This window comes from Ascaphus truei, chromosome 5 (genome assembly GCF_040206685.1).
Source record: "Ascaphus truei isolate aAscTru1 chromosome 5, aAscTru1.hap1, whole genome shotgun sequence".
NCBI lineage: Eukaryota > Metazoa > Chordata > Amphibia > Anura > Ascaphidae > Ascaphus > Ascaphus truei.
Genome location: NC_134487.1, coordinates 289,540,902 through 289,553,270, shown reverse-complemented (window position 1 = coordinate 289,553,270; position 12,369 = coordinate 289,540,902). Strand labels below are relative to the sequence as shown.

The 12,369-nt window shown below is 40.4% G+C and overlaps 1 protein-coding gene across 1 annotated transcript in view; it reads left to right on the top strand.

The window, feature by feature from the left end:
- Positions 1-11,953, top strand: part of MTPN (myotrophin) — a 75,905-nt gene extending 63,952 nt beyond the window's left edge. The window contains exon 4 of the mRNA XM_075602587.1: positions 9,428-11,953. Coding sequence (XP_075458702.1) covers positions 9,428-9,514 — 87 coding nt within the window. The 3' untranslated portion in view covers positions 9,515-11,953. The remainder of the gene's footprint in view (positions 1-9,427) is intronic.
- Positions 11,954-12,369: the final 416 nt, after the last annotated feature.

The window sequence follows — 12,369 nt, the reverse complement described above, 5'->3', positions numbered from 1 at the left end:
GAGAATTGTGTGTGATACGGGATTTGATAGGAAGCCAGGAGAGTTTTCTGCAGGGTTGACGCTGAGACAGATTTAGGAGAGAGTAGAGTGATTCTGGCAGCAGCATTTAGGATACATTGTAGGGGAGACAGGTGAGAGGCAGGAATGCCGGACAGCAGGAGGTTACAGTAGTCAAGATGGGAGATAATGAGGGTCTGTCAGTTTTTGCAGTCAAGGAAAGGGCGTATCTTGGTAATATTGCAGAGGAAAAAACTACAGTGTTTTTTTTGCTACCTTTTTGAATGTGAAAGAGGAGTAGAGTGTGACCTCTAGGCGGCATGCTTGGGCTACTGGATGAATGATAGTACTTCCAACAGTAATGTGGAAGTAGGTAGTAGGGCCAGGTTTGGAAGGAAGTATGAGGAGCTCTGTCTTTGCCATGTTAAGTTTAAGTTGGCGGAGGGCAATCCAGGATGATACAGCCAAAAGACAAACTTTAGTCTGTATAGCAGGTGTAAGGTCAGGGGTAGATAAGTACATTTGTGTGTCATCAGCATAGAGGTGATATTTGAACCCAAGAGATGTGATTAGGTCACCTAGAGTGTGAAGTGTAATGAGAAAAGAGAAGTGAAAGAGAAAAGAGAAGGGGTCCCAGAACAGAGCCCTGGGGTACCCCAACAGATCAATAGAGGAGGTGGTGTTGGCAAAAGACACACAAAGTACGATGGGAAAGTTAAGAGGAGATCCAGGATAGAGCTTTGTTACGAATGCCAAGAGTATGGAGAATGTGAAGAAGAGGGTGGTCCACAGTATCAAATGCTGCAGAGAGGTCGAGTAATAAGAGCAGTGTGTAATGGCCTCTGTCTTTGGCAGCATGGAGGTCATTAGTTATTTTAGTTAGGGCTGTTTCAGTGGACTGAGCAGTGCGGAAGCCAGATTGTAGGGGGTCTAGGAGAGAATAGGTGTTGAGGAAATGGAGCAACCGAGAGAATACAAGACATTCAAGGAGTTTAGAGGCAAAAGGCAGGAGGGAGACAGGTCAATGGTTAGAAAGACAGGTAGGGTCAAGCTTGCTGTTTTTGAGTAAATGTATAACTGTTGCATGTTTGAAGGAAGAGGGAAAGGTACCAGAGTAGAGGGAGGAGTTAAAAATGTGTGTGAGCGTAGGGATTATAGTAGGAGCAAGAGGTTTTAGGGGATGGGAGGAAATGGGGTTGATAGGCTAGGTGGTAGAGATCAGCAATGACACATCCTCCTCTGTGACAGCGGATCAAGTGTCAAGGGATGCAGGAGGAGAGTTAGGAAGAGGTGTAGGATGGGAGGAGGCTACAGAGGGTATAGCCTGACATATGGATTCCACCTTTTCCTTGAAATAGTCATCAGTCCTGAGGTGAGATGGAGGAAGCAGAACAGGCAGCAGAGGATGGTCTGAGTAGGGCGTCAAAGACAGAGAAGAGTCAGCGTGGATTAGAAATGTGCGTGTTGATTAGTGAAGAAAAGTAGGTTTGTTTAGCTTGAGAGAGGGCAGAGTTGAAACCGGATAGCATACATTTGTATTGACGGAAGCCTGTGAGTGTGAGATTTCCTCCAGAGACATTCAGAGGAACGCAGCATGCACGTGTGGGAATTTAGCCAGGTCCTGTTGTTCAAAGGGGGAAGAACGGCAGAGAAAGCGGGACATGTAGATCTAGAGAGGAGGATAGGGCAGAGTTGTAGACCCTGACAAGGTTGTCATGGTGTGGAGCTGAGGGAGGAGCGTAAAGTGGAATCAAAAGCTGGTAGGTTAATAGAGCGCAGGTCTCTGCAGAGATGAGGTGGAGAAGTGAGAGAGAGAAAATGAGATGAGGTGATGGTCAGAGAGAGGAAATGGAAAAATCCGAGAGGTTTTTAGTGAAACCAGGTCTAGGTAGTGGCCATCTTTGTGGGTGCTTGCTGCAGTCCACTGTTGGTTTCAAATATTACCTCTTTGCCAATGACACATTTTACTTTTCAACCCCTAACCTTACACCTGCTGTACAGACCAAAGTCTCTGAATGTCCCTCTGCTATATTATCCTGTATAAATCCAGTGTTACTTAAAAAATTCTCCTCAAGGCCATAAACTCTTCTGCCTTAAGGCTTTCAAGGCTATACACTCATATCTCAGCCCTAGTTTTTTGCTATACACCTACCCGTCTTCTGCTCAAGGATGTCTTCAGTCTTTCCCTTTTTGTATCTAAAGCCCTGTCCCGCCTAAAACCTCTCCCACTCGCTGCCCCACACCTCTGGAATGGCCTTCCCCCTCTATCTGACTAGCAGCCTCTCTCTCCACTTTTAAGACCCATCTTAAAACACACCTCTTTAATGAAGCACATGGGTAGCTCTGTTTGGCTGATACTGTCCATCTCATACACTGACCTTGACCCATTGCAGATGCACTTACCAGAACACCCTCCTACTCCAAGTTCTCCCTACTTACCACTTAGATTGTAAGCTCTTCGAGGCAGGGACTCCTATTCCTCATACAGTATTACTTTTGTCTTAATGCAGTTGTTGACATTGTGTTTTATTATGCCACTTGTATTACTGCTGTGAAGCACTATGTACATGGATGGCGTTGTATAAATAAAGATCTACATAGAAAATCTATAAAACAGACGCTCAAACGCAACCCACATGGTCCAGACAAAACAATTTTATTGAAAGATAAAATGTAATTAAAATATAATATACAGGCTTAATTATGTGATATTGGTGGTTCCATAGCGTTGTACTACCGGCTGAGGGGACTTCGGCGGTAATGTCGCCGCTGTGCTCTCGCTAAGGCTACGCTTATAGCGACGTCAGGCTGCTGTCGCTGGAAATACCAAATTGAGATGACTTCCAGCGATCGCGACCAAGCAGTCACGTTGTGCTTACTATAAGCGCACGCGATGGCGGCAATGCATTTGTTTTGACGCAGCGTTGCTGTCGCCGGCACTATAAGTGCAGCCTACGGGTCACCAACGGGAACAAAACTCCTCTGATCCTTCCTCCTACACGTTTCGCAACTAAAGCGTGTTGCTTAAAGCGTGTGATCACCGTGGGACTAAACAATCGTTAAAGCATACATACAAACGTGTATGTTACTTTCCATATGTGTACGAGATATTTCTCCCGTTGAAACGGGAAGTTACATGGAAAAATAATTCTACTGTAATTATGAGGTTATTATCTTCTGTCCTTCGTTTTACAATCTGGTTTCTGCTGGCTAAAATTTCTTTATCTCTAGCTGTACGGAGGTCGTTACAGAAGTTGACATTAGTTTTAGCTGCATATAATAAATGATCTGTCTGGCAGCAGGAACCCTGTGAAGACTGATAACAACATCACATTCAGGGAAGCAGTTCATCTTTCGGGAAGGGATCAACAGACAGTGCAGAGTCCGCGTGCGTGTTAAACATTCCGCATCCCTTCCCTGGCTTTTCATGGAGAGTTTCTGCATGTCCGTTTTAACGTTGCACTTTTACGATTAAAAAGGGGAGCATAAGATGGCTGCAATGAGATAGATAAGGAGTAATATGTTTGGCAAAGACATACATGCACGTGCGGGAAATCTTAATGTCCAAGAACTTCGCAAATGACGGTGAAAAATGTCTTTCCCCTTTTTTTTTTTATCAAAAGTGAAATCTTCCAATGTGTTTTCTGTCAGGATAAATATTGATTTTAAGGGCTTTGCATTAAATAAAAATTTAAAAAAAAGTATGTATGTGTATTTTACAGTAAGGGCATCAAACCTTGAGGTAAACAGTAGGGAAAAATCTGTTTTAAGGAGCTATGTTTTGGGAAACTTGGATGGTAGGTTTATCTGTTGGCTGTGTGCTCCCGATCCTTGCAAAAGTTGTATGCATGACCTATTGATTTTTTTTTTAAATTGTTTTTTTTTTGCTGTTTGACTAGAATACACTTTTCAAAATTCAAGATAAGTAAAGATCCCATATTTTTGTGGTGTTGCTACAACTCTGCAGGTATAGCATTTACTGTACTGTAATTGTGTGAGCGCAGTGAAATGTTCTAAAATATCTAACCGCTATGGCATAGCATGTGGCAGTTACAATAATTGAATATTCTTTTGAATCTTTATTTTGATATTTATTCAAATACATCTTACAGCTGCTTTCACTCGCTGGGTAAATTTTTTTTATTTGCAAACCAAATACTTCAAACAAATCATAATACAGTACTCTCTTTATTGTAGCAGTTTTCTGCTCTAAATAACTGCTGAAAATGTTTGGGGTAAGTCATTAAGCTGCGTTGATGCTGATTCATTGATGTCAACAGGAGATTCCATGCAGTTGTGCCAAATTTGCACTATTGCAACTTTAATATATAGCTCCTCAGTCTGCAGAGGAAGAAGGAACATATGGGTTTTCTGTAGGTTCACAGTGCGGAAAATCTCTGTACTGATCTCTTCCCTCACCCCCCGGGTTAAACCTTTTTTTTGTTTTGTTTCTTTTTGGGTGCTCTGTGTGATGTGGTCTGGATATTTGTATTTTTTATTTTTACCAGACGTTGCTTTTAAGGTTACAGCATTCATTGACCACTGTTGATTGACTCCTGTAGGTCACATTATAAGAAGGGTGACGTAATGTTGATTTCCACACAAACGGTGATTGAGCAACAGTTATTTGGTAGCAAGTGTGTTTTCTAAATGGATATTAATCATGGTCGAAATGGAGTGACATATCTGTTATAGACAGGAAGATTACTCAGAGTAGATTAATGTATAAAATAAAGGGGTTTTCATCATTTTGGTTTTATTTTAAGATTAATCTGCAAGTCTGTCAATCTTCCGTGTTACTGTAGTCTTAGCAGCAGTGTCCTTCAAATGTAGAGAAATCCTCTTCTGCTGGTTTTATTTTGCCTTCAAAGTCTCCTTTTGCTTTTATTGTAATTAGTTGGGATACTAATTAATATGCCTGTTTGCTTACAAAGTTGTAAGGAATTGTAGAGCGCACTCTAAGCTAGTAAGGGTCAGTCCTTCAGCATCTCCTGCTAGAGGAGCATATTGAAGGAGAGCAGATGCTGTAACTGCTGGAGTTAACATATTGTCTTGCTAAAGCCCTGACCTTTTTGTGGCTCTCCAAATTGGTGTCATTGATGCTGAATTTTTAAATTGGTCTATTAAAATCACTAGTTACATTTATAGTTTTTTTTGTTTTTGTTTTTTTTGTTTTTTTTTTAAATAGCCAATTGTACAGTATTAAGGTGGGAATTTTGAGATACCTGCCCTTACTCTAGTATATCTAGGGATCTACTTGTCTGTGGCTGAAAAAATAAATAAGGCACAAACCACTAAATGTATTAGATAAAATCCCATTTAAATAAAAAAAAAAAATTCTTTCAGACCCAACTAGTTTCATGATACCTTGTCCATTTGCTGAAGTATTCACAAAGTGGACAAAGTATCCATGAAACGTGTCTGGTCTGAGGCATCGAGAAAGCACCAAGAACGGAAGTGAAGTCCTGGTGGGGAGAGCCAGCCGTTCAAGTTTAACAGGCAGGAGAGAACACAGAGCAAGTTGGCCTTCCAGGCTCACCTTAAGAGAACCTTTTATTGCTATAAAGATATAGCTTTAAATGCGAGTATATCTCTATCCCTGCAAGTTTAAATATATGAATATACTACACAGTTTTCTTTCTATTTCCTATGCAACACAGCAGGAAAACATCTTCTATATACTGTAGTGTATACCTTGTTTAAAATTAGTGGGTGAAACATATATGTGCAGCGCTCTCAAAAACTTGCCAGGGGCGAATGGGAAAATTGGTGATGTATGGTCCTGATGGCAGTTGCTGAATCTTTGGCAGCTAAGCTGTCAATCATATCTAGGCATTGTAGGGATAGACTTTGACAAGCAGAGGTGTGGGTTGACGATTCTGCTATGAGGTTCTTCAGGAACCTTGCTCGTCATTGTGCTATCCCCGCAGTGGACGTATGGTCCATTCGTGGGTAAGTTAAATATTTTGAGCCATGCATGTGTGCTTATGATAGACATTTAATAAAAGGTGTTACTAAAAGGCACTCCTCTCAATATAAATTTTACACAATGTATATTGAGTGCCTAGATCACCTTTTATGAAGTTTAAATATTGTTCAGATTGTCTAGACATTATCGGATGTAGCAGCATCCTATGGTAGTTTAGTTGGTGTGTGTGTCACCATTTTGTTCTCTCCCTCTGTGTTAAAGGCCTGCAACACATTACTCGGCCTCCCTTTTGCCTTCATTATTTTTAAACCTGCTGTTTCCACTGACCAGTAGATATCTAGCATAGCCCAAAACAATTGTGCTGCTTTTTATTGCAATTTAGAGCAGGCAATAGATCTAGAAACCTAATTGAAACCCTTTGAGATCTGTTAACTGATAAAAACACACACAACGCTACAGTATATAGCTAAACCAATTTCCTAACAATGAAAAAACTGCAGAAACTAATTACTTTTTTTTTTTTTTTTTTAAGCAATAAAACCACAAGCCTAGTGCACAGTACTAGAAATATGAAATGATGTTAACCACATTATACTTGTTTCCTGAATGCTTGGAAGTTGGTTCTTTTAAACAATCGTAGATCTACATGGCCTTATTTAAACATACTATACACACATACATACCAAATCCCAATTCCAGCTAAAATTCATTAATATAGCAACGTTTTCTCCTATTTTATCAATTCCTCATAAAGGGGTTATTGAGTTGCATCTCTTGGCTAAAAAAAAATGGAAAACCTGTCACTACATCAATTAAGGACCTGCTAAAAAGAATTATATTGGATCTATAAGCGGTCTAAGAATAAAAAAAATTAAACCGGAAGGGAATGTAGAGACATTTTGAAATGAGCCGGGGGTTAAAAAGACCAGAGAACATAGTTTGGTTGTGCAATCTGCAATCACTATTAAATGAAAATGTATATAAATATGGAGTGCCTTACTTCAGCGGTGGGCAAACTGGGGGCCGGAGGAATTTGTAGGGGGGGCGCGGGTTGTTGGAGGCTCCGCGCTCTTCCCCACGGCATTTAAATTAAATGCTGGGGGAGGCGTGAGGCCTCTAACTCACTTACCTGCTCTCTGCGGTCTTCGACGCGTCGCCATGGCAACGTGTCACATGACTCGGTGGGCTCACGTGACGTCATTTGACACCGAGTCATTGGGAGAGGCGCAAACGCTGCGGTTCCCGGGCAGGGGGGGGGGGCGCAGCTCAAGTTTGCGCACCCCTGCCTTTTTAGAAAAGTGACCTTCCTAAGTTAAATTAGTAAAATAATGCGTCCCCCTCCCTTAAACTAACAGCCAAGTTAATTTGGCCTTTTTATTTTGTGGCAAATAAAATTCTCATGACTGGATCTGCTATCCATAACACAGAATAAAAAACAAACAGAAATAATATATAATTAGCATGCGGAAGTTCCATGTAAATCATAGTGTAAAGCTTATGTCTTATAGTGCTAGGGGCCGCAACCAAAGCCTTTAACATTTTTGTGGGGTTTACATACTTTAATATTGGTTATTCCTGGCATTAAAGACTTTACAGCATGTATGCAGTCTGTGTTCTGTTCCTGCTAGTCTGCTGTGCTCTGCTCAGAATGGTCTCCTTTCCACCCCTTTCATCTCTATTGCTCTCTCACCTTAAACCTTTTTCCCTCACTGCCCTTTCCAGTGGCACTCCTAAACTTTGCCTTTTTAAATGAAGCATTTTAATACCCTATACCCTTGGCTACTGTCACACACCCAGAGCCGGCTTGAAATTTAGTGAGGCCTCTTACCTGCGCCGACATCTCATCGTAGCGGCGTCACATTGTCATGGCAATGTAATGCTGCAACGTCACCGAGATGAGACTAGGCCGGAGAGAAGCTGGATGGAATGGAAGAAGTCCTGCGCTCTCCCAGCAATCAGTTTGTGGGGAAGAGCATGGGGCTGGGTGCGATTGCACGTCCATCAAGCCAGCCCTGCCTACTACCTTTTTCCACATTACTGTTGGAAGTACTAGCATTCACCCAGTAGCCCAAGCACACTGCCTAGGGGTCACACTCTACTCCTCTGACATTCTCTTCTCACATTCAAAAGGTAGCAAAACATTTTTGTTTTTTCTTCCACAATATTACCACGATACCCTTTCCTCTGTTGCTCGACTGCAAAAACACTGACACAGACCCTCATTCTCTCCAATCTCGACTACTGTGACCTCTTGCTGTCTCTCACCTGTCTCCCCTACAATCTAAGTTGAAGCATATATAGAACAAAGTTCTGTTATATACAGTGCTCAAATGAGTCAAATGATAAATAGCATGTGTATTTAAACAACCTTGATTGAAGAAAGTTCATAATGTGGGTGACCAGAGAGTCAGTGAGTGCTGGTAAACACAGGTATAGTGATGCAATGAGACACATATATAAGCCCTGGTAGGTGGTGTAGATGAGAAATAAATCAAAATCCCACTATTGGGACTATGTCTCAACACGGAGTAATAACCAGTGATATAACAGCTCAACAATAACCACAGCGTAAGCCTTAATGGTAAAGTACTCACATATGGTTACCCATTCTGTCTTCGTTGGCGTGCATCACGCGGTGCCAGAAAGTGAAGAATCCCAGCAGGGTATGAAGGCGGAGCACAGCCAATCAAATGAGGTCAATCCGGGGTAAACGGCATGTCCGTTGAAAAAATACTTTATTGAATGAACAGCATGGTGCAGGAAGATAAAAAAAAATGGGGTCCTCTTACGTGTTTCACGCGCTTTTTCTTTCAACTGTCTGATGCCAACAAGATGTGTGAATTCTCATGTTCTAATCTCCACAACCTCTTGGAGGAATCTGATGTTATGTATGCTAGCTTTTCTGTTTTGTTTATCCCATTTTATTTTATAAAACTGTCTGCATATATTGTACTGCTCTAATATTTGTTTTCTGTAACGAAGCACTGTACTATTTTTGTATATTAAATATAAAATGTAATAAGTATCATCTTTGGGGCCTAATTTAACTTGGATTGTTTTGAAGTAATACTTTTCTTTATCCTTGGTGGTGGAAGTGATTTAAGGCTATATTGTGACCAGATTTGAGGTGAGATATTACCAATTGGAGGGACCCTGTGGGTGAGAAGTGGGTCACGTGTGCCATTCCTGATGGTTTTACTGTAAAAAGGCAAGGTGTTCTTTGAGGCACGTTTTGCTTGTCTGGTTTGTTTATGGCACATGCTACAAGTCAGAGAGAACTTCCATAGAGCTTTGAGAAGCACTCGCCTGCAAAAAGTTGCTTGAAATCCAACCATCTTGCAAGCCAAACCTGAGTCTTATGAAACCGGTGTTGGTCTTTTGTGTGTCTCCCCAGTATATGAAGTTTACAGGCCTGTATTAAAACCTACTACAGATGAGCAAAGGTGGTAGCTTTTTTGTGTTATTTACACTAGTTTTTTTCCCCCCTTTTTGTTTCTTCAGGGTGCGGACAAGACTGTGAAAGGCCCAGATGGACTCAATGCCTTGGATTCCACAGACAACAAGGCTATTAAAGATCTACTTCAATGATGGACTGGAATTTGTCTGTACAGTTTGCCTCTCGTGTGGCCTCTCACTGCTGCCTGTCTTTCTTTCTCTGCTAATTTCTTCATCTGCGCATCTTAAATTGAAGGATGTAGGGTACAATTAAGAGAGAACCCCAACTAACTGAAAACATTGAGAGCAATTTTGAGCTTGGAAGAATTTTAAATCTACCGGTATCTAAAGTGGTGTATAAAGAGGTGTTGACATGGGTTTAATTTCTTAGATTACAGAGAAGCAGCAAAGGAGTTAATATAGAAGATTTAAACACCTTATTTTAGCATGTATGAGAAATGCTAACATTCAAGCTGTTTCAATCTGTTCCTTCCATCTACATAAATTTTCTTTCTCTTTCTACTGGAGGGCCTGCAAATCATTGCAGGGAATGTGTGCATAGAACATACAGTACTGCCTGGCCATGCCTTGCACATCCCTCTAGCAGTATATATATAGCGGGTTAAATTGTTTCTGACCTACTTTAACAATAAAGCATACTTCCTACTAGCGCAGCTTCGAATATCAAACTTTCAGTCATAGCCAATAAATGCACTTACGATGATCTAAAAGGCAGCAGCACTGTAATATTGTGGGGGGTGTAATAATTGTGCCTCAGCCCTAGCTTTAAGGGGGTTTGTTTTGCAGAATTGCTTTAACTTTCTTGGGGAGTACAGCCAATCAGGACTATCCACAAGCAGTCAAGTCTGCAATGTGCGTGAGCTACATAACCCAGCAGCAGCACATTGTTCTTCACTGCATTGCAAGCCATTCTTGCTGAGCGCATGAGCTGGATGTCGTTGTTTTGGATTTCCACCAGTTGCCTTCCCATCCAAGAGCAGTTTGTACATCTGTATTTGAAGACCATTGTATATCCATTTTTAACTCCATTATGTATAAAATAATTAAAAAAATCTAGGCTGTCCAAACGTAATGCAAACTTTCCAATATAGTAAACCACTTAAACTGTCATGTTTGTGCGCCAGACAGTTCTTGTTTAGTTGTAGGTTGTATGAAAAAAAGAGCTTTATGAACAGAAGACCAACAGCTGTAGGATACAAAATATTTTCTGTGAATGTTTTAACTATTTGTTGGATTGCTTTCTTTCCTTGTTTACTTTAAAAGCTTATTTAAAACATCATATACAAGCACAGTCCAATTACTTACAAATACTAAAACTCACCATCATGTGAGCTTTTTCAACACGCATGTTTTGTATTCTGCAGTATGTTGGCAGAAATTATTTGAGCTACTCTTGAAACAAAATTTAATGTGAATTAAATCATTGCAGTGATGTTGTTCTCGCTTAATTTTTATAGTCATCTTAATTTGGAACCCTCAAATGTAATTTGAACTGCATTGATTTCTTAAGACTCTTGTATCCATTTCAGAAAGAACACTCAATACTACGTTGTCGTTCAACCTCTTTGCTTCCAGTGGGATCAACAACACTGCTTGGCCTTCTGATAGCAAAGGGGTTACAGCTGCTTATGTGTGTATTTTGTTTTACTTGGGACTTCATTACAAACACAGAATGAACATGCTTTATTATGTACGTTTTACGTACAGAGTTTTGGCACAGTTGTGTATCAAATACTACAATCCCAAACCCATACCTCAAGGACAACCTCCAAATCTGATCGGTCTCCCAGCACAGCAAAATTGTCATGAGATGCCCACGCACTGCATATACTTATAGTGTGATGTCACCTCTGCTTTGGTGTTCCCCCGATTTGCTGGCTCACAAAGTTATTCCCCTGAAATAGCCCACTTAACAAAATATTTGTCATTGATTTGTCAAACTGCAGAAAGTAAATAAGTAGAATGATCTCTCTATACTTGGACTTGCTTAACCGTTTCTCTGATATACAATTGGAGCCATGGGCAGTTTATTCTGTTTTTCTAGTTACTGGAGTCCTAAAGATGAGATGTCTGTGTTAATTACCATTACTGAAGATGTGAGATTTGCATTAATGCATGTGACGGCACATAATTGCATTAGTTTATGATTGATATTTATCCTTTTGCTGCTGGAGTAGTATCACAACATTTTAGAAATCACTCCAGTGGATATGGAAGATGTATGGTTTGTTTGATAGAAAAAAAATGTTTGCTTTACCATGTAATGAATGTACCTCAAACCCAAACCGCTTTAGTGCTATATGGACCAGCAGTACATCTTTCTCTTTTTAATGTTGTTGGCCTCACCAGCACCAACGAGATAAAGGCCTTAAAGTTCAGAAACATATAGTACTTTTAAATGCTTATTGAAACGTAATATTCTGCTCTTAGCATGTTGCAGGGTTTGGTGTGAGGACAAACCACTTGCCATACTCCTACTCCTTTTTATTCTGCCTGAAATAAAATAAGCTGCTACACACTGTTTGCACAGTAGTAAGAGGATAAATTAAATTTGGATTTGATATGACTTTCTTACACTTGTGCTGTGAAGTTCATTTGGCTTTATTTTTATTAATTTTTTTTCTATTCTCTTCTGATTGCTTTCCTGTATGTCGTTTCAATTCTATCCAGATCTCCCCACTGGTCTTAAAATCTCTCCTGGAACTGATTTATCAATTTATAATCCCAAATGTATGCCCTCCAATACGGATGTGCTGTATACACCTGTAAGCACTCTTTATTAATTATCTGATAATCTGAAGAGCTGAGAATGGTATTCATGTTGCTACAATTATTTCAAAGGGTAAAGAACCAGTTTTAACATGTGGGCGCTGAAAACATTGCATGTGGCGATTGGTTATCCTGTAAATGACCGTTTACCAAAGTGAGCGGACATACTGTGCAGTCCCCACTTACTAAAAAGCACAGTTCTATACCTAGCTTGCACT